The 22,187-nt window shown below is 34.6% G+C and overlaps 1 protein-coding gene and 1 long non-coding RNA gene across 2 annotated transcripts; both read right to left on the minus strand.

Moving 5' to 3' along the window:
* Positions 1-4,516: 4,516 nt before the first annotated feature.
* Positions 4,517-16,446, minus strand: LOC145897452 (uncharacterized). The gene is made up of 4 exons (XR_014402380.1): positions 15,994-16,446; positions 15,806-15,886; positions 5,563-5,613; positions 4,517-5,232 (listed from the first exon to the last, which is right to left on the minus strand). It is a non-coding gene; the product is annotated as an uncharacterized LOC145897452 (long non-coding RNA).
* A 153-nt stretch (positions 16,447-16,599) lies between these two features.
* On the minus strand, positions 16,600-19,428 carry LOC145899484 (uncharacterized). Its single transcript, XM_082988279.1, has 4 exons — positions 19,272-19,428; positions 18,833-19,144; positions 17,980-18,144; positions 16,600-16,715 (listed from the first exon to the last, which is right to left on the minus strand). Exons 1-4 carry the CDS (start codon positions 19,336-19,338, stop codon positions 16,600-16,602), a joined length of 660 nt encoding a protein of 219 aa, XP_082844405.1. The 5' UTR covers positions 19,339-19,428.
* Between the last annotated feature and the right edge of the window lie 2,759 nt (positions 19,429-22,187).

Consider the following 22,187-nt stretch of genomic DNA (forward strand, 5'->3'; position numbering starts at 1 on the left):
CGCACCCTATTGCAAGAACATACATGCTTGGTTAATCCGGCTGGTGTACTTAGTACTTTTAGGATTACACCTTATATCTCAACTACACACCTATACCTTCTGGGTCTGGTGTATCTAGGTCTGGTGTACTTTTAGCACCACACCTAATATCTCAGCCATCCCTATCACTACAAACCTGAAACTTTACACGAATGTTAAATGACATCTTACGAGTTACCATGCCAAAAATGACGTCATCAACTATGAAAATAGCATACTCCGTAAGGTACAACACCCACAAAACAAAAGTGTTGTTTGATGAAAATTTAAAAGTCTCACAAGTAACCTGCATTGCGTCGTGTGACTATTACTGATTGATTAAATGCCTTCTTAAGCAAACACGCCAAAGTAGACCGTAGTTATTACGAAAAAAACACAACAAACAACATGTACTCTTTTCACCACGGCAAATTGTCAGGATCATATAGCAAAAACCACTGGTCCAATAGAGTCCATTGTGGCATCATCAGAAAGGTATAACCCTCTACTTTACACCAAAGTTAAGTTTGAAGATATATTTCGATTGTGTGACACCTAGTGAGATTTGAAACAAGAACGATTTACGAAACATGAGGTGACGTCATAAGCAAATCGCTAATCGAATCGAAACTTGCATCGATCGAAAGACATGTCCTTTGTGACAAACCAAATTCTAGCTTGCAGCAACCTTCACTTTTGAGTTAGGACCCCATCAAAGACCGCCACCTAATTCGCTCGTATACACGCAAAAAGGCCGAAACCGAGCATGTGTACTTTTAGCACCACATGTTCGATGGGTTGTAGCGTCAAAAGTAGAGACCCCATAGGGTCGGTTGATGCATCGTGTGGAAGGTCTAATCCTTCTACCTTACCATCCACCGAAATTTAAGTACCCACTGTGTTTGTGCGACACCTAGTATCGCCTAAAACGAGAACGATTTATCCAACATTGTTTACTTTTATCCAACGTTGTTTACTTTTATCCAACATTGTTTACTTTTATCCAACATTGTTTCGAACATTAATACACTGTCACAAATCGGCCATAACTACTTTACGAGCCGCGGCTACGATCATTTATACGTCGTTGGAAACTACATTAAAAACCCTTTCTAATTATACCAAACTTGTGTAATTTCCTTATCGGAATGTACGCCTACGCCTTCATAAACGTCATAATAAAATTACAATTGATGCAGCGACCGAGCAGTTTAGAAATTTTTACGTTCCTTGAGATGATGATTACCGGAAATAGGAAACAATAGTGCGTGACGTCGCGCAATGAACCGGCGTACTTAATCATACCCTTGTGTCCGTGTCATGACTAAACCTCGCAATTTACCACATGATTTATACACTGTTTATACCTGTATGGAAGTACTGTTAAGTGTGTACACGGTTACAATTTATGATTCTCCTCTTGCGTGTATCGTGCGTAGCATTTCCCAGTCTGTGCATGCGCGTTTATAAATTGCATCACCAGCATACCGTAACCTTCGTAAGTTGCAATTGATGCGCTCAATGCATCCTCGGTTATGCATTTATGAACATTCACTCTACCTTCAACAGTCACAAGCAAATGGTGACGTTGTGCTAGCTTCTGTCGCTTGCATACATGGAGACTGGCGTCGTTTAAACCTCTGTCTCTTTAATTTTATGCGAAAAAATTTCTGGAAAGTCAATAACAAATGTAGGAAACTTATCAAAACAACAAAAAGAAACTTTTCAAAACAATAAAGTTTTTATTCTATCAGTATAGAGTCTGTTTTATAAGAGTTCTACTTTCGTCTAAATTACCCACGATATGAATTCTGTGAAATGTGAAATGCTAGATGGCACATAAGAAACAACACTAATGTAATAATTATCAAGCGTTGTTGTTTCTAGTAAGTTGTTGCATCCCTTCTAAAAAAAACTATGCCTTTTTAAAACAAAATCTTAGTTAGGGGAAGTATTTTGGCGATAAATGGCGCTAGAAAAATACAAAGAAACAATAAACTAATATTGGAATAAAACCGTTGGTGGAATTCAGCCGGTTCGCACCGGTTCTGTGTAGAACCGTCTTACGAAATTTTATGAGATCAGCGAACCGGTTAGAATTACTGATTACTGCCAATATGACTTTTTGTAACAGAACCCGCTGAAAAATATGACTTTTGTGATAGAACCGGCTGACAAAAACTTTGAATCCCACCGCTGGATAAAACCCAATCGGGAATATTGTTCGAATGGCGGTGAAGATAACAACAAGACAAGAACTACAGAATAAACTGGGCGAGTGCTTTTTGAATGTGCTTAGGATGCGTACCATAGGATAACGCTGAGTTCAAATCCTTATGTGATCAAAAACATTGGCGATTGACATCAATAAACATTCAAGGTACGTTAGAAATCATAGAAAAAAACTTAAGCAGCTAATATTTATGGGCGGTTGTAGCGAACACAGTGTATATTAATATGAAAATTGTAATATTGGAACTGTTTATGTTTGTGACCGGGTTCCCACGTACAAAGGTCAAACTAAACGTGGTACAATAATAATTACAGACCTTTAAACAACGACCGCCCTGCCTCTAAAACAATAAACGACTATAAAATGCCGTAACCTGTTGGTCCGCCCTGACATGCCTAGCGGGCACTTGTGACTTGTGTTCATGCTTTATATGGGCCACATTGGCTTGCATGATTATTCCATTTCTACTTGTGGTTTCATTTGGACTGCTGCGTACGTTTCAGCCATCTTAATACAAGATTGTTCACCTGATTGGTGTCGGATTTCGGAGTTTACAGAAGAACACGCATTAAAACGCAACATTGGTTCCACTTTGACGTGATCTTGTTATTTCAACACCTGGAGGTATCAAAAACCGTGAGTACAAAATCGTTCCTTATCTATTGAAGACAAATCTCACGAATTCAACAACCGAGGCAATAATTATACCTCTTGCAACAACTATTATCTTGAAGACGGCGATAACTCTTGAGCCGATAAACTCTTTGCAATATCGTTTTGAAACGTACGGCAGCAGTCCAAATGAAACCACAAGTAGAAATGGAATAATCATGCAAGCCAATGTGGCCCATATAAAGCATGAACACAAGTCACAAGTGTTCGCTAGGCATGTCAGGGCGGACCAACAGGTGACGGCACTTTATAGTCCTTTATTGTTTTAGAGCCAGGGCGGTCGTTGTTTAAAGGTCTGTAATTATTACTCTACCACATTTAGTTTGACCTTTGTACGTGGGAACCCGGTCACAAATATAAACAGTTCCAATATTACAATTTTCATATTAATATACACTGTGTTCGCTACACGGTAATATGTTCGGAAGCAATCTTGTGAAGATGATTTTTTCGTCAAAATGTATTGCCTTTTGCCACTAGTGTTATTGTAATGCATATGTTGAGTAATGTGAATAAGGTGAGCACATAATAACCTTGTAATTACCCTAAAAGCGCCGATGACTTCCTGTTTGCTTGTGTTACCGGCGTATATGTAAATAACCTCAAATACTTCAATGGAAATGTTACTTGTCTCTGTTTATTTCACTTCAAATAAAAGGGTTGCAAGATGTGCGACTATTAATAATTGGATGCATAAATGATAGTTATTCACAGCTGTAAGGTTCGTAGAAATAAATTATGAACATGTTTAAATTGGTTTATTTGCATTTAATTAGACATTGTAACGGTGATACATCCTCACGCGCCAACCAACCCTACGTGGTATGTATCACCGTAACAACGTCCTACTATATGCAAATAAACCAATTTAATCACGTTCCTGAATAAGAAGATGCTTTTGCGAATTTCCTAGGGTTGGTTGACGCTTGCGTGTTGATGTTAATAGGAAATGAGTCGGGACATAATCATACATGCTGCCCCGATCATATTTCAAGTTGTTGATATGTTTCCTATATTACACAACGTGGGATACCAGACGCACGGGCAACACGAAAAACGATATTCTCGTTGCTGTAAAAATCATGATTAATGGCATTAGCTCTTAGGTAATGTTGATGATGCGCACACTTGGGGGCATGGTTGAGTACAAGATTTTCATTGTATGGGAATATACTAACTTTGATTTTTATTGCACAGCATTATGCTGAAGCCTAAACAGCCTAACACCACACTTGTCAAGACCCACAAGTTTATTGATATAATTTTATTTTAATATCACCACAAAAATCATCCAAAGCACAAACATGTTTTGCAAAATCAAGTTTGTATATTCCTGAATATTGGAGTCTAGTACAGTGACCCAGAACATAAAAAAATATAGAACTAAAATGTATAACCAACTATATAAAAAAAATGTAAGTACAATAATGTGGAACATAAACATCAGTGATATTTTTTTGATCAAATATTGGAGCTGCTAGATGATCCCAGATAACCTTGGACTTGATATAATATCAGCTGTATATTAGGGCAGCATTTTAAAAATTCCATTTCCACAACTTAATACTATATGTGTACAGTAATGGTGGTTGTAGTTTTGTAATTAAAATAAATTTTGTGTGAGTTTAAAAATGGGATAGAATGTCAGGGTACAGTTACAAGAGCAAACATGTAACGTATTTTAATGCCCATTGCTTACAAACACTAATCTACAAATATTTTTTTACCATAAACCACCAAAAGTCCATCACAGTTTCTCACTATGAGGGAAGTCAATAAGACACAATGAAATTCACAACATACATTTCAGTCCTGGAAAACCAACAATCACAAGTTGCTTGATCAAATCAACAATAAATAAATAAATATTGCAGAAGTTATAAATATATGCTCAAAAACATTTATGAAATCACACACATTGCACATAACACTGCATTTTTCAAACCAATATTTTTAACTTGCTGCATATTTTGATATACTTGTATAGTACTTTGGAAAGTGAAAGTAACTACATTTAGAAAATATTCAGGGCGTGTTTTTAAAAATATTGATACTAAGCATTGTCATAAGAATTTAAATTAAAGGCATGCAAACACATGGCACAAGCCGTAATTTTCTGCATACTTGTTGAAATTTTCTTGAAGGAAATTTATACTCAGATGTTAAATTTCAATTGTTTATTTAAAATTATGTGTAACGCTATGACTTTGACAAAGAAGAGTGCTGTTGTATGGAAATTTATATGTGATTGCAAACAACAGAAAGGAAAAACATGACAAGTGGTGTGCCATTCCAGGAAGTGCCCAAAGCTGAAAAATATAGGTTGAAATTAAGTGATTTGTCTATTAAGTTTTGCTATGTTTAGTTTAAAAGGAAGTGCATTTTTCCTTTTATTTTACCTCTAATAATCCCTGATTCTGGAATAGTTGTATTGTCTACATATACGTATATATATCAAATGAAGGTTACAACTTTTAACATCAGTAATAAATGTATTTGTACACAGGGTAAAGTTCATTTTTGAACATGTGTACAAACTCAAAAACGTTGGGATTTAGCTGTTTTGATTCAGATTCTTTGCAATTAAAACATACAGTGGGTTTGTATGCTACCAATATACATGCATTACATGTATTTACCTGTTGTTCCACCATTACTTGTTGTTGCTGTTGCTATTGGAGTGGTTGTAACTTAAACAAAATAATAAAACTTAATAATCTTCCAACATCATCATTTAACACTTGTGCAAGCTAATTATGCAGATTGACATCCACAACATGCAATATTATTGCTTTACAACACAAAGACAGACAATATGACAAAGTTTACCAACAGGAAAACTCCTGGTTGTATTAAAAACCATTTTTGAATAATTTAAAAGAATATTACAATGTGTATCATTGACAACAAAATTCCATGTTTCTTTTAGTTTAAAAACAAAAACAACAAAAACTGACTCAGTAAATCATAAAAAGCTTTCAAAATTGTTCTTGTCTAAACTTAAAAAACATGATCTTTACTAAAAAAATTACCAAAAACTTTACAACTCTACATTATAGAATTTCCTGAATATCATCCATGGGAACCACTTTTGATGTTGTGTTGTAATGGTCAAATACATCGAAAGACTACCTTATGGGGTATGAAGCCAAAAGTTTTAGATTCTCCCAGACATGTTTAGTTGTGACTTATAACCAATTGCCGATTTAAAATCACCACAAATAGATAGGAGTCGTTATTGTGAATAGAAAGTGTGCTTATATTATATATTACTGAAAATCAAGCTTTAGTTAAGCACAAAGATTGTTAAATCTTCACAATAGCAGTTGTGATGGTTGTCAGTCATTGTACTACACTAATAAGGTATTTAACTTAGTTTTAGAATGTTTTGAATTAGTATGGCAAACCAAACTTCCAATACAAACCATTACAAAATCTATTACAACAATAAAATATAATAATTTTCCAACAAAAATACATGTTACTTTGATTGCAAACAGGCTGTGGGCTCCAGGTTGCATCAGCTTGGCAATAAGCTGGTTGTTCTGATACTTGAAACTCTGTGTTACATTTGAATATATGGGAGCTCATGTAACCTTTACCAGGTGGAACATCCGTGATGATATTAGAACTTGAAACATTCCCACAATCTAAAAACATGCTGTTATAATAAAACTAAAAAAAAACTTAAATTTAAGTGCATATTATAAAATGCAAATAAAAATTACTAACATTTCTTTTAATAAAAAGGTGAACTTTAAGCAACACAAACAGAACCCATCATTGCCAAAACATTTTTAAGTACCTTGTACTGAAAAAGGGTATGTTGATGGAGAAATCAGAACCCAAATAACTTGCGAGTAGTTGAATTGAGCATTGAAGAAAGTAATTTCAACTTTTATACCTCCTGGCTCATCTAAAATGGAACACCTAATACCGAAACCAAATGTGCTGAGAAAATGCTAGGACATTAAGATATTTTGAACTAGTTCACTTGACAACATTGTATTTGTTAAAATGCATGCTTTAACAACCATTGGAAAGATTGTATGTTTACAACATGGGCCAAAAACATCTAAATTTGGTTCCAATACAGATATTGTGGTGTTTCTTTTTTCCATGGTTATTCATTTATACAACATACTATATAGCCTCAACCTAGTGGCCTCTACGCTATTTAAAACTACTAAAGTCCTATACCCCTTCAAAATATTCGTATCATCAAAAAACAAAAACATTAAAATCACATTTCCATATGATAAGGCAAAATTTATATTTCTGTAGGATATTAAAGGAAGAAATTACACTAACGCTAATCATCAGCTCTTAGCGAGTAATTTTGGATAGAATTGATCCATAAATGCAAAAGATAAACAACTGAAATAACTATCTTACTGTCGGGGAACATTGGTTAGAGTGCTGTCAACGCACAATCGAGGTGTTGGTGGACTTTGGAGAAGGCTAAATGATGCAACAGTCTAAACACAACATTGTTTTAAATTTTTCATCTTATGAAAATCTGTTCCATATTCACATACAGTAGTAATTAGTTGATAAAGAATTCAACGATTTTAGACAAACATTATCTTTTCTTGACAAAAACCTCATTAAATATAGTTTTTCTTGACAAAAGGTGCTCTTTATACATCTTACAAACTGTTGGTCTTTTCTACTTTTAGATTGTATTTGCAAACCAAATTATGTTTTAGTTTACAAGTATATACTTCTATTATATTCCTTTGGTTTGCTCAAAAAATTTTACCATTAAATTTAACTCAATTACAGTCATACCTCATTAATCCAGACACAAACTTGGCAAATTGCTAAACTGTTTGTATGACAAACAGAATAAAATAAACGATTTTTTTTGTTTTAGGATGAAAAGGCAAAACCATGACTGGAAAAAAAAATTTATACAATGAAAAATGATAACCAGTGCAGAAAGTCGTTTTTAATTTTCTCATTCCCTTGGGACATTTAAGCAAAACCGTGTTTTTGTTATGTTCTTGTATTTTTGTCCTATATGATCCAGTAAATATCGCACACAAATCTTGTGCAATATTTGGTTTTGCATAAATATGCAAACTATGCTGATATTCAGCGTATCAATTCAGGTTCACCCAAGCACATCCCTAGTGTACTCTATGCCCATCCACAGAATAGGCCTTAATGGTTTTCCTGTAATGAAACATAATATTTATAAATGCTGTCTTGTGAGATATTGGGACATAAACCGGTTAACATTAATCTAATAGAAGCATACTGAATGTACAGCACCAATATAGTTTTTGTAAGATCTACATTGCTGTGCATTTTGGTTGATTTGCTGTCCTCATACTATATATACTTTTTTAATTGCCCAAGAACAATTTAATCCGTCAATTTCGATATATATATGATTACATAGAATAAAAAATTTAATAATCTCAAAATTTGCTATATATATGTTTTTTATAACTTAAAAGTCTAAGAGTATTGTCACCAACATTTTCAGTTGCCTCGGTGTTGAAATACATAAGAGCACTACCAGATCCATAAGCAAGCGTGGAAGTAACCGTGACATTTGCCCCTCTGGCCTGCTTAGGTGGGTCAAAAGAAACAATTTGTCCTGTAAATTAAACATTGGCAAATTAAAATACAAGAAAACCTAAACTACAAATATGTATTTGGTATGCAATGCATACTGATACTGCAGTTACATGTTAGTGTCCCTTGCATTGATATTAACACAAAAGCTTCTTAAATATGAGATGTTTACTAAATTTTTAATCATAGGAAAATTAGTTTTGCTAAAAATATACATGATTGAAATACAACCAGAGTACATTTCAACATTTAGACATAACCACCACAGATATATAGAACTTAGGATTTTCATAAACAGTGTTTGATCAAGTACAATCAAACCACATTTTTTGAGGTTACACATATGCCCAACTGTCTAATTAGGGTGAACTGGCATTTGCCCAACCTTCATAAATTTGTTGAACTTAGATTAACTCAGGTTTACTGTAAGCTTACCAGCTGTGAAGTTTCGTTGAATCAAAACAACAAATAATACCAGTTGCAAACTCCCAAAATTGTGCACCATGGTAAACATAATCAAAAAGTAACCTGTAATGTAGATCAATTTGGTTAAAGTACAGGAGACTGTACTGTTGTATACATTTTACCCATGTTGTATGAACCAATAAATTATACATTCATCATGTATGAGTAACACTTTAACTCAAAAATACATTAGGTTAAGTGCATTTCTGTTGTTTGTCGCACCAATCTCAAAAGTGGCATAAGACACTAATTACACTATTTAAATGATGAAGTCATGGTATTCTTTACATATCTGCTGGCAAGTAAACATGGGATTAGAACCCCAGTATTTGAACGACAAAATATTTATTTTTAGTTCAATATTTTGTTTTCATATATATATATATGCATTGGTATGCATTATAATAATTTTTTGCATAGTATTTTACCCAAATTGCCAAATCTTAGCCTCTTGGAACCATTGGGGCACCAAACTTTTGTTTTTCACCAACTTGTACTAACTTGACCTTATTTAAGCTTGGCCCTTTTTCCTGTTTTTTGCACAACTATTAATTACCAGTCAGTATCTGACAATTAACCAAAACATGGCAGAATCCAGCAATTTTTGGTACTATCATTGATTGGAAGTTATTCAAGTAGTATATTATGACAATGGTGTAGTTGGTACCAATAACTTTATTTGTACATGTTTCGTTAGAATACATGACTTATAGTGCCAGTTTTCTGCCTTTTTTTGTAAATGTTTGAATACATTTTGTTGTCTAAAGCTTTTGTATAAAGTGGTAATTAGTTCAATACACTTGTAAAATACTAGCGAAGCAGTCAATTTTTTCAAATTATTTACATAGTACAATAGAAAAAGGACCAAACACCCTGTTGCATAAAAAAGGTTTTAAATTTTATTTTTAAGATCAGGTTTTGGGGTCATTGGTGGACATTTAACCCAATGCATTTTTGATATTGTGCCAAGTGGAACAGTGCACTTTTAGCATAGTTTCGTTCGATGTTTAAGTTTTTTATAGTTATGCAATTATATTTGAGATAGAATAAGTTAAAAACAAAATCTTTTTGGTTTTCAAATAACAAGGTGACAAAAAAATGAAAGGTATAAACAGTATGCATGATGTTGTAGGTTTTCAGCATTGTTTAGCACCACACCTAATATCTCAACTATCCCTAGCACTACAAATCTGAAACTTCACATGCATGTTAAATGACACCTTACGATCACCTTTGGCGTGGCAAAATGTACAAAATTTCTAAGTTTTGCTCTCCATACACGCTACGGCCTCGAACGTCAACAAACTTCAATTGCATTTTCCATAAGGTACAACACCCACAAAACTGCATTGCGTCGTGTGGCTTTTACTGATTTGTTGAATGCCAAACACGCCAAATAGTCCGCAATTACTACGAGTAAAAAACGACTGTCCGTCTACTTCACATGTCTTTCTTTTTTTTGCATCCCATAAATTACAAATCGGGCACACAGAAGGGCGCAGTTTAAAAAGCATTCAAAAAAAGTGTTATTTTGATGTATACCGAACAATAAATGCGCAGGAGAAAAATGCAAGGGGACACGAAGTTTAGCACTGAGCCAACCGCATATCTTTTCCCAATAATGTGTTACAATAGGGCAATACATGATTTGCACCAACGCCACAAAGAATCGAGGTCATAGGTTAAGTTGTGCTATTTTTCATATGAAAGCATAGGTACTGATAAAACTTTTTAGTTTTTCTCTCATTATTTTGTTGAAGTGTTTATTGTGTGTGTAACTATATGTGCGTTCTTACCACTACTGTTTGTGTGCAAAGTCACAGGAACCAACTTCATGTCGTGAAAATCGCAAATAATCGTTGGAGAAACAAATATAATCTAGGTCCTATTGTGTTATTGTTTGGCGCGTGGATAAAGCTCGTGAAGCAATATACCATACGATTTATACAGCGTTTAAACCTGCATGCAAGTACTGGTAATTGTGTACACGGTTGCAATTTATGATCCTCCTCTTGCGTGTATCATGCGTAGCATTCCCAGTCTGTGCATGCGCGTTCATAAATTGCATCACCAGCATACCGTAATCTTCGTAAGTTGCAATTGATGCGCTCAATGCATCCTCGGTTATGCATTTATGAACATTCACTCTACCTTCAACAGTCACAAGCAAATGGTGACGTTGTGCTAGCTTCTGTCGCTTGCATACATGGAGACTGGCGTCGTTTAAACCTCTGTCTCTTTAATTTTATGCGAAAAAATTTCTGGAAAGTCAATAACAAATGTAGGAAACTTATCAAAACAACAAAAAGAAACTTTTCAAAACAAAAAAGTTTTTATTCTATCAGTATGGAGTCTGTTTTATAAGAGTTCTACTTTCGTCTAAATTACCCACGATATGAATTCTGTGAAATGTGAAATGCTAGATGGCACATAAGAAACAACACTAATGTAATAATTATCAAGCATTGTTGTTTCTAGTAAGTTGTTGCATCCCTTCTAAAAAAAATTATGCCTTTTTAAAACAAAATCTTAGTTAGGGGAAGTATTTTGGCGATAAATGGCGCTAGAAAAATACAAAGAAACAATAAACTAATATTGGAATAAAACCGTTGGTGGAATTCAGCCGGTTCGCACCGGTTCTGTGTAGAACCGTCTTACGAAATTTTATGAGATCAGCGAACCGGTTAGAATTACTGATTACTGCCAATATGACTTTTTGTAACAGAACCCGCTGAAAAATATGACTTTTGTGATAGAACCGGCTGACAAAAACTTTGAATCCCACCGCTGGATAAAACCCAATCGGGAATATTGTTCGAATGGCGGTGAAGATAACAACAAGACAAGAACTACAGAATAAACTGGGCGAGTGCTTTTTGAATGTGCTTAGGATGCGTACCATAGGATAACGCTGAGTTCAAATCCTTATGTGATCAAAAACATTGGCGATTGACATCAATAAACATTCAAGGTACGTTAGAAATCATAGAAAAAAACTTAAGCAGCTAATATTTATGGGCGGTTGTAGCGAACACAGTGTATATTAATATGAAAATTGTAATATTGGAACTGTTTATATTCGTGACCGGGTTCCCACGTACAAAGGTCAAACTAAACGTGGTAGAGTAATAATTACCGACCTTTAAACAACGACCGTCCTGCCTCTAAAACAATAAAGGACTATAAAATGCCGTCACCTGTTGGTCCGCCCTGACATGCCTAGCGGGCACTTGTGACTTGTGTTCATGCTTTATATGGGCCACATTGGCTTGCATCATTATTTCATTTCTGCTTGTGGTTTCATTTGGACTGCTGCGTATGTTTCAGCCATCTTAATACAAGATTGTTCACCTGATTGGTGTCGGATTTCGGAGTTTACAGAAGAACACGCATTAAAACGCAACATTGGTTCCACTTTGACGTGATCTTGTTATTTCAACACCTGGAGGTATCAAAAACCGTGAGTACAAAATCGTTCCTTATCTATTGAAGACAAATCTCACGAATTCAACAACCGAGGCAATAATTATACCTCTTGCAACAACTATTATCTTGAAGACGGCGATAACTCTTGAGCCGATAAACTCTTTGCAATATCGTTTTGAAACGTACGGCAGCAGTCCAAATGAAACCACAAGTAGAAATGGAATAATCATGCAAGCCAATGTGGCCCATATAAAGCATGAACACAAGTCACAAGTGTCCGCTAGGCATGTCAGGGCGGACCAACAGGTGACGGCACTTTATAGTCCTTTATTGTTTTAGAGTCAGGGCGGTCGTTGTTTAAAGGTCTGTAATTATTATTGTACCACGTTTAGTTTGACCTTTGTACGTGGGAACCCGGTCACAAATATAAACAGTTCCAATATTACAATTTTCATATTAATATACACTGTGTTCGCTACACGGTAATATGTTCGGAAGCAATCTTGTGAAGATGATTTTTTCGTCAAAATGTATTGCCTTTTGCCACTAGTGTTATTGTAATGCATATGTTGAGTAATGTGAATAAAGGGAGCACATAATAACCTTGTAATTACCCTAAAAGCGCCGATGACTTCCTGTTCGCTTGTGTTACCGGCGTATATGTAAATAACCTCAAATACTTCAATGGAAATGTTACTTGTTTATTTCACTTCAAATAAAAGGGTTGCAAGATGTACGTCTATTAATAATTAGATGCATAAATGATAGTTATTCACAGCTGTAAGGTTCGTAGAAATAAATTATGAACATGTTTAAATTGGTTTATTTGCATTTAATTAGACATTGTAACGGTGATACATCCTCACGCGTCAACCAACCCTACGTGTTATGTATCACCGTAACAACGTCCTACTATATGCAAATAAACCAATTTAAGCACGTTCCTGAATAAGAAGATGCTTTTGCGAATTTCCTAGGGTTGGTTGACGCCTGCGTGTTGATGTTAATAGGAAATGAGTCGGGACATAATCATACATGTTGCCCCGATCATATTTCAAGTTGTTGATATGTTTCCTATATTACACAACGTGGGATACCAGGCGTACGGGCAACATGAAAAACGATATTCTCGCTGTTGGGAAAATAATGATCAATGGCTCTTAGGTAATGTTGATGATGCGCACACGTGGGTTATGGTTAAGTACAAGCTTTTCATTGCATGAAAATATACTAACTTTGATTTTTATTGCACAGCATTATGCTGAAGCCTAAACAGCCTAACACAACACTTGTCAAGACCCACAAGTTTATTGATATAATTTTTTTTTAATATCACCACAAAAATCATCCAAAGCACAAACATGTTTTGCAAAATCAAGTTAGTATATTCCATAATACTGAAGTCTAGTACAGTGACCCAGAACATAAAAAAATATAGAACTAAAATGTATAACCAACTCCACAACACAATAAATTACAATAATGGGGAACATAAACATCAGTGATATTTTTTGATCAAATATTGGAGCTGCTACATGATCCCAGATAACCTTGGACTTGATATAATATCAGCTGTATATTAGGGCAGCGTTTCAAAAATTCCATTTCCACAACTTAATACTATATGTGTACAGTAATGGTGGTTGTAGTTTTGTAATTAAAATAAAATTTTGTTTGAGTTTAAAAATGGGATAGAATGTCAGGGTACAGTTACAAGAACGCACATATAACATATTTTAATACCCATTGCTTACAAACACTAATCTAAAAATATTTTTTACCATAAACCACCAAAAGTCCATCACAGTTTTTCACTATGAGGTAAATAAATAAAACACAATGAAATTCGCAACATACATTTCACTCCTGGAAAACCAACAATCACAAGTTGATCAAATCAACAATAAATAAATATTGCATCAGTTATAAATAAATGCTTAAAAACATTTTTAAAATCACACACATTGCACATAACTATGAATTTTTTAAACCAATATTTCAGGTTTGCTGCATATTTTGAAAATTGTAATTGTATAGTGTATAGCAGCAACTTTCTGCATACTTGTTAAAATTTTCTTGGAGGAAATTTATACTCAGATGTTAAATTTCAATTGTTTAATTAAAATTATGTGCAACGCTATGATGTTGACAAAGAAGAGTGCTGTTGTATGGAAATTTATATGTGATTGCAAACAACAGAAAGGAAGAACATGACAAGTGGTGTGCCATTCCAGGAAGTGCCCAAAGCTGAAAAATATAGGTTGAAATTAAGTGATTTGTCTATTAGGTTTTGCTATGTTTAGTTTAAAAGGAAGTGCATTTTTCCTTTTATGTTACCTCTAATAGTCCCTGATTCTGGAATAGTTGTATTGTCTACACATACGTATATTTATCAAATGAAGGTTACAACTCTTAACATCAGCAATAAATGTATTTGTACACAGGGTAAAGTTCATTTTTGAACATGTGTACAAACTTAAAAAAGTTGGGATTTAGCTGTTTTGATTCAGATTCTTTGCAATTAAATGCATTACATGTATTTACCTGTTGTTCCACCATTACTTGTTGTTCCTGTTGCTATTGGAGTGGTTGTAACTAAATCAAAATATTAAAACTCAATAATCTTGCAACATCATCATTTAACGCTTGTGCAATCTAATCATGCAGATTGACATCCACACCATGCAATATTAATGCTTTACAACACAAAGACAGACAATATGACAAAGTTTACCAACAGGAAAACTCCTGGTCGATCTTGTGTTGATCTTGTGTTGTAATGGTTAAATTATTGTGATTTATATAAATTACTGAAAATCAAATCAAATTGATCGACACAAATTTTCACAAAACGACTCCCAGATAAAATTTCATTTAGGTCTCATTGCTATGATAGAATAAGCACAGCTGCATCACTAATCAATAAATGTGCCAAACTGTACATAACATTAACTATCACCTTCTTCTGTCATTCTAAATATAGGTTGTCTTGTACTACTGCCACTACTACTATTGTCTGCAGTACTCCTGGCTGCCATACCACTGGTAGCTGCAACATAAATTCATCTCAAAATCCAATAAAACATGGAATGTAAATAAAATCACAAAAAATAATTTGTTCTGGTAACGTCAACATTTTTTACTGCTATGTTTACTTGTTGTACAATTTTATGTCAAGCAAAATATGCATATTCAGAATGCATGGAGACACCTTTATAACAATATGAATACATTCGTTAAATTTCTTTTTCAACAACATACAGCGCTCAAAAAACAGAAAAATATTACAAGTGATTAATCAAATGAAGACTTTGATGTCAGCCACATAACATTTCTGTGAGTGTACATACCAACAGGACACTGCATTATGCCAGTACTGAAACTACAAATAATACCAAACATCACCTTTCTCTGTTAAACTGGACACAGCTTGCTCTAAACTAATACTGATCTCTGTAGTACTTCTTTTTGTCATGACTGAACTAGCTGCAAAACATAATACAGGAAATTTGAACAGGACTTTTTTGCCTCTAGATGCACAAATATTATGCCACATGTAAGGAATTCATCACTGAATCAAAGTCCAACTGTACCTAAAGCAGTGGAAGGAGATTGTGTTGCAGAACTGCCTGAGGTGCTCATGGTCATTGTGGTTACTGGAAAAAAATCATGGCAATGTTTAAACAAAAAATTCTAGTTCTGACTGACATGCCTCATGCAAATGGTGATTTTTGAAAAACAAGGACAAAGAACAAGTTACAGAGCAAAGTTTTGCCTTACGACTCAAACATGCTTTACATCAGCAGTTTCCAATATTGCACAGCAAATTTAGTCCAAAATACAGATTATTTAAGCACTACAAAATTATTTAAAATGTGATTTTTTCCAACCAACAACAGGCAAATTAAACCATTTTTCACCAAAAAACACAAATATTCCTAAAGTGACATTACACTCAATGTTAGAAATTTGTGACCTCATTCAGGGAATAAACTCATGCTAAAGAAAACTTCTTGCCCATGTCCAATAGGTAGCACTGCATATATCAAAAAGATTTAACAACTACTATCAGACAAGCAGCATGTCACGGACTGTTATTAAAGCTGACACTTTCTGGCAATTTTAGAATCCTAGATAAAATCAGGGATACACAAGAACATACACAAGAAATAAATTATTTACAGCCAAGGAAATGTGGGTTATGTGGAAAAGATTTTTTTAAGCACGATATGCATAATACCTGGTTTTGTTACTGTGTTTGCAACAGACATGGTGGTGGTATCAACTTTAGATCCAACAACACTGAAAGTAGCAACTGTAGAAAGGAAAAACATACTGAACGAACACACCAAGACTTAGATGACTTTGCTGTCTCTACAATAAAAAAACTAATAGTACTCTACTTATCTTACATCCATTTTCACTTGAAACAAAATACCACTTCCAGTATTAATGTATGACATATCAGGGGATACAATAGTTTGATCACATGTACTTAGTGGCAAATAAAACTATTACACAACACCTTCTTTAAACCAAGCTAAATTGGTGACATTCCATGCATCAACATCCACACAAACTGACACTGCAGTCCCAGAGTAATTTCCAGAACATGTTAAAGGTAAAGTTTCCATATAAACTGTTGTTCCACTTACTGGTGTTACATAAGAGTCACTCTGATTCACACTACTGTCATTGCACACTTGAAAAAATTAAGTAAAGTTTTAAACTGGCATATATAAACAACAACGAGAGTCTTGACATGTGCAATAGTTCCTAAATTAGTTAGGGTGTATTTGACTAAATTAACAGGGTTTCAAACTGCAGTCTGTAAAGGTCGTAAATCCAAAACTTCAGTCTAACTTTAGTAAAACAAATACTCCTATTATTTGCATAACGCTTAATCATATAATCCAGGTAATTTTTATGATTCATTGCATTAATCAAAATATTGACTTCAATGTGACACTGCCTAATGTTGCTCCTAAAACATGGCAAGGAAAGTTAGAGTAAAAAGAGAGGTTATTACTTCAGTATTAGCCACATTCTACACTTGTTTTCATTAAATAAACCTAATGGCTTGCTGTGGAGATGCTAATTTACATTTCCTGGCACAAAAAAACAAATAAAAAATTACACTGCACCAGGTATTGCATAACTGTCTCTGGTGCAACTGAAGAACATAAGAAATAACTGGCAATGGCCTTAGAGCTGATGCAGTAATAAAAATGAATCAATAAACTACATAAGTAATGTCTTACACATTTCGAAGACCTAGGATTTCTTACACATTTCCAAAGACCCAGATAAAAAACACTTATTGACATGTGTCCTTAAACATAAGGAAGGGAAACCCTGGTTTAAATGTATGTACAGAAAAAAAGACAAATAGCAGCATTTTTACATAATATTGAATACTTCAGAATTCAAGAAAGGCAACAGTAATTATACCATACAAACATATGTATGTGTTAATACTGCACTTAAAGTTGGCATTTTTGTGAAACTGTCACCCAAGCATCTGTTCTATATCTGTTTATTATTCCAAAGTTATTAATTATGTTTACACTCAACAATACCTGCTGAGCACATTTGTTGAGGACTCCATACGGCAGTTGGTTGGCAAACCGCATTTACTTGTACACCTTGATACTTTGGCATACATGAGAACTGGTGCATGCTGTTATAATCCTTGTTTGCAGGAACATCCATGTTGACTGTACTTGAAGTATCGTTTCTACAATCTGGTAAAATAGAAAAGGTGAGAACATTTCACCTTACACTTTATATGATTGTGTTGGTTTGTGTTTTAAAACTTCCTATTTATGTTTAATGTCTAGCATGCAACAAGCCTTCGATTGTATTTGAACAAAATGAAAAACCCACTGACTGTAAACTAGTGGAAACAATCAGACATTTAGGCATAAACCTATTTTACTTTTCGGAACTGTCCAAATTATACCTCTCTTGCTGACACCTTGATATTTTTGGTTAATGGGGGTTAAAGCATAAACTCCCATAGATCATACTAGGTAAATTTAAATGGAAAAATAAACATTTTTTTGTTTATGTTCAATTTAAACTTGTTACATATCATATGGGTAAAATTACTTTTATTTTTACAGTTTAGAAATTCAAGAATAAATACTTCAATGGCCCTAAGCTCCGACTGTGGTCCAAAAGTTATAAATATTTCAGTCCTTATCAATGTTGTCATGCAAAAACAAAACGCCACATTAACTTATGATTGTTTGTTTGTATCACAACATAATTTTATTCAAAAATATTTTATTTAGGGGATGGAAAAAGTCACACTTCATGACTTTTATGCTTCTGTTATGAAACTTTACAAAATAAGATTTTTATTAGGATCATTTGAACAAAGGTTCCTGTATTATATCTTTAAACTTTTTGAAAAATTATAATACTTACATATTGCTGACAGAGAAATAGTTTTGACAGTGGTAGAGCATATCATTTGTATTCTCAGAATTCCTGGGCTCGTAACTGGAGGTGCTGAATACACGGATTCTACTGTTGTAGTACTTATGTTGCATGTCACATTGTGTGGTGAAACATCTCGGCATATCCCAGTGTAAAATACAATATTTGGTTCATTATTTCTCTTCCATTCACAAGAATCCATTGATGATGGGAAAGATGTACTAAATATGGGTGGATAATTAACAGCTATATTTCCCCCATCTACAAGTCCACCAGATACATTAAGGGATACTTGGGCATCTGAAAAAATATTTAATAAAAAAAAAAAAACTGTACTTAAAACAACATCTGATTTACTTCAAAATTAAAAGCAACAAATCATTGCTTTTTATATATGATTGTTAGTTTTTTGCCAGTTTGGACTTACCAGATTTTCCCAGTATGTAAATGAGAAATTGCACCGAAAGAACAAAGGGCTTGACAAAGTTCTTCATTTTTAACCACTGAACAACACCTCGTATTTTTATGTTGGAATGTTACCTTGTGGTCTGCAGTAGTTTAAGTACCACACCTAATATCTTAGCTTTCCTGAGAAATACAAACCTAAAACTTCACACAAGTGTTAAATGACAGACGGATCTAGTGCAGGTTAAAATTTGGGTCTGGTAACTTTTAGCACCACACCTAATATCTCGGCTATCCCTAGCACTACAACGTGAAACTTTACACGAATGTCAAATGACACCTTACGAGTTACCATGCCAAAATGACGTCATCACCTATAACGTAACGAAATTTACAAGACTTCGAAGTTTTCCTCTCTATACGCGCTACGCCCGTCAACGAACTGCAATAGCATAGTGCGTAAGGTACAACACCCACAAAACAAAAATGTTGTTGAAAATTTAAAAGTCTCACAAGTAACTTGCATTGCGTCGTGTGACTTTTACTGATTTGTTAAATGCCATATTAAATAAACGCACCACGACTTTCTACTTTATGTTAACTGTCGTCAGTCGCCTGCAGAACCGATACGGCATAATAGATTGAAACAATGTCGTCTCGCAATTGATGTCATCGCACTTTTTCTTCGGGCACAGCCTGTCTCACTCTCGTATTGAACGCTCTCCTTAGCGTTTCTAGAAATGCAATATCACGGAAAGTATCAGGCGGGTATGCTATGATACAACACATCTCGACGATAAGATAAGCCGTTTGTCAAAAGATCTTTCTCGACGTGATCAACCTCAAGTCTACGCGCTATCGTACAGTGGACGCACCACCGCATGGGTTGGGTTAAACGAAACAACAAATCTGTCAGAATGAATTGGTGTTAAATACACAATTGTAAAGAGTTTACCCTTTGAATGAAAACATATTGTAAGCGATTTAATCCCATCGTGTTGTTTTTGATATTTCTCGGTTCGATTGAATTGCGAAGTAAGAGCAACGACCCATCATCACTGCTGGTGGTGGCTGACGACGGTCTCCACAATGTAGAAAGTCTCCGTCTGACTGGGCAAGACGGCCGTCATTCCCTATAACGTTCATAAATTGCATCACCAGCATACCGTAATCTTCGTAAGTTGCAATTGATGCGTTCAATGCATCCTCGGTTTTGCATTTATGAACATTCACTCTACATTCAACAGTTGCGAGCAAATGGTGATGTAGTGCTAGCTTCTGTCGCTTGCATATATGGAAACTGACGTCGTTGAAAACCTACATCTCTTCAATTTTATGCAAAAAAATTCTGGAAAGTCAACAACAAATGTACGAAACTTATCAAAACAACAAAAAGAAACTTTTCAAAACAATTAAGTTTTTATTCTATCAGTATAGCCTACAGTCTGTTTTATAAGAGTTCTACTTTCGTCTAAATTACCCACGATATGAATTCTGTGAAATGTGAAATGCTAGATGGCACATAAGAAACAACACTAATGTAATAATTATCAAGCGTTGTTGTTTCTAGTAAGTTGTTGCATCCCTTCTAAAAAAAACTATGCCTTTTTAAAACAAAATCTAAGTTAGGGAAATTTCCCTAAAGTATTTTGGCGATAAATGGCGCTAGAACAATACAAAGAAACAATAAACTAATATTGGGATAAAACCGTTGGTGGGATTCAGCCGGTTCGTACCGGTTCTGTAGAAACGTCCCACCAAATTTTATGAGATCAGCTAACCGGTTAGAATTACTGATTACTGTCAATATGACTTTTTGTAACAGAACCCGCTGAAAAATATAACTTTTGTGATAGAACCGGCTGACAAAAAATTTGAATCCCACCGCTGGATAAAACCCAATCGGGATTGTTGTTCGAATGGCGGTGAAGCAAAATAACAACAAGACAAGAACTACAGAATAAACTGGGCGAGTGCTTTTTGAAGGTGCTTAGGATGCGTAACTTTGGATAACGCTGAGTTCAAATCCTTATGTGAACAAAAATGTTGGCGATTGACATCAATAAACATTTAAGGCACGTTAAAAATTATACAACAAAATACTTAAGCAGCTAATACTTACAGCGGTAGTATATTCGGAAGTAATCTTGTCAACATAGATTTTTCGTTATATTGTATTACCTTTGGCCACTACTGTTATTGTAATGCATAAATAGAGTAATGTGGATAAAGGGAGCACATAACAACCTTGTAATTACCCTAAAAGCGCCGGTGACTTCCTGTTCGCTTGTGTTACCGGCGTACATATAAATAACCTCAAATACTTCAATGGAAATGTTACTTGTCTCTGTTTATTTTACTTTAAATGAAATGGTTGCAAGATGTTCGTCTATTAATAATTGGATGCATAAATGACAGTTATTGACAGCTGTAAGGTTGATTCATAGAAATAAATTAGAATATTTTAAATTGGTTTATTTGCATATAATTAGACATTGTAACGGTGATACATCCACACGCATCAACCAACCCTACGTGTTATGTATCATCGTAACAACGGCCTACTATATGTTAATAAACCAATTTAATCACGTTCCTGAATAACGAGATGATATTGCGAATTCTTAGGGTTGGATGACGCTTGTTGATGTTAACAGGCAATAAGGCGGATATAATCATCACATGTTCCCCCGATCATATTTCAAAATGTTTCCTATATTACACAACGTGGAATACGAGACGCACAAGCAACACGAAAAACGATATTCTCGCTGTTGTAATTGCTTTTCGCCATGTTGATGATGCGCACACGTAGGGGTTTGGTTAAGCACAAGCTTTTCATTGCATGGAAATATACTAACATTGAGCCCTGCATCTTTGTAAGCATGAACTGTAAACATATTTGTTTATTGCACAGCATTATTCTATGGCCTAAACA

The sequence above is a fragment of the Ascidia mentula genome, chromosome 4 (assembly GCF_947561715.1).
Source record: "Ascidia mentula chromosome 4, kaAscMent1.1, whole genome shotgun sequence".
In the NCBI taxonomy this organism is placed as follows: domain Eukaryota; kingdom Metazoa; phylum Chordata; class Ascidiacea; order Phlebobranchia; family Ascidiidae; genus Ascidia; species Ascidia mentula.

What these genes read in the sequence shown, in the direction of transcription:
- LOC145899484 (XM_082988279.1), bottom strand. Translation starts at nt 19,338, where the DNA reads ATGAAGAACTTTGTCAAGCCCTTTGTTCTTTCGGTGCAATTTCTCATT. An exon ending in TTACATACTGGGAAAATCTG is followed by an intron (nt 19,145 to 19,271) that starts GTAAGTCCAAAC and finishes ATATTTTTTCAG; the next exon opens with ATGCCCAAGTATCCCTTAAT. An exon ending in TATTTCTCTGTCAGCAATAT is followed by an intron (nt 18,145 to 18,832) that starts GTAAGTATTATA and finishes CTATTTTACCAG; the next exon opens with ATTGTAGAAACGATACTTCA.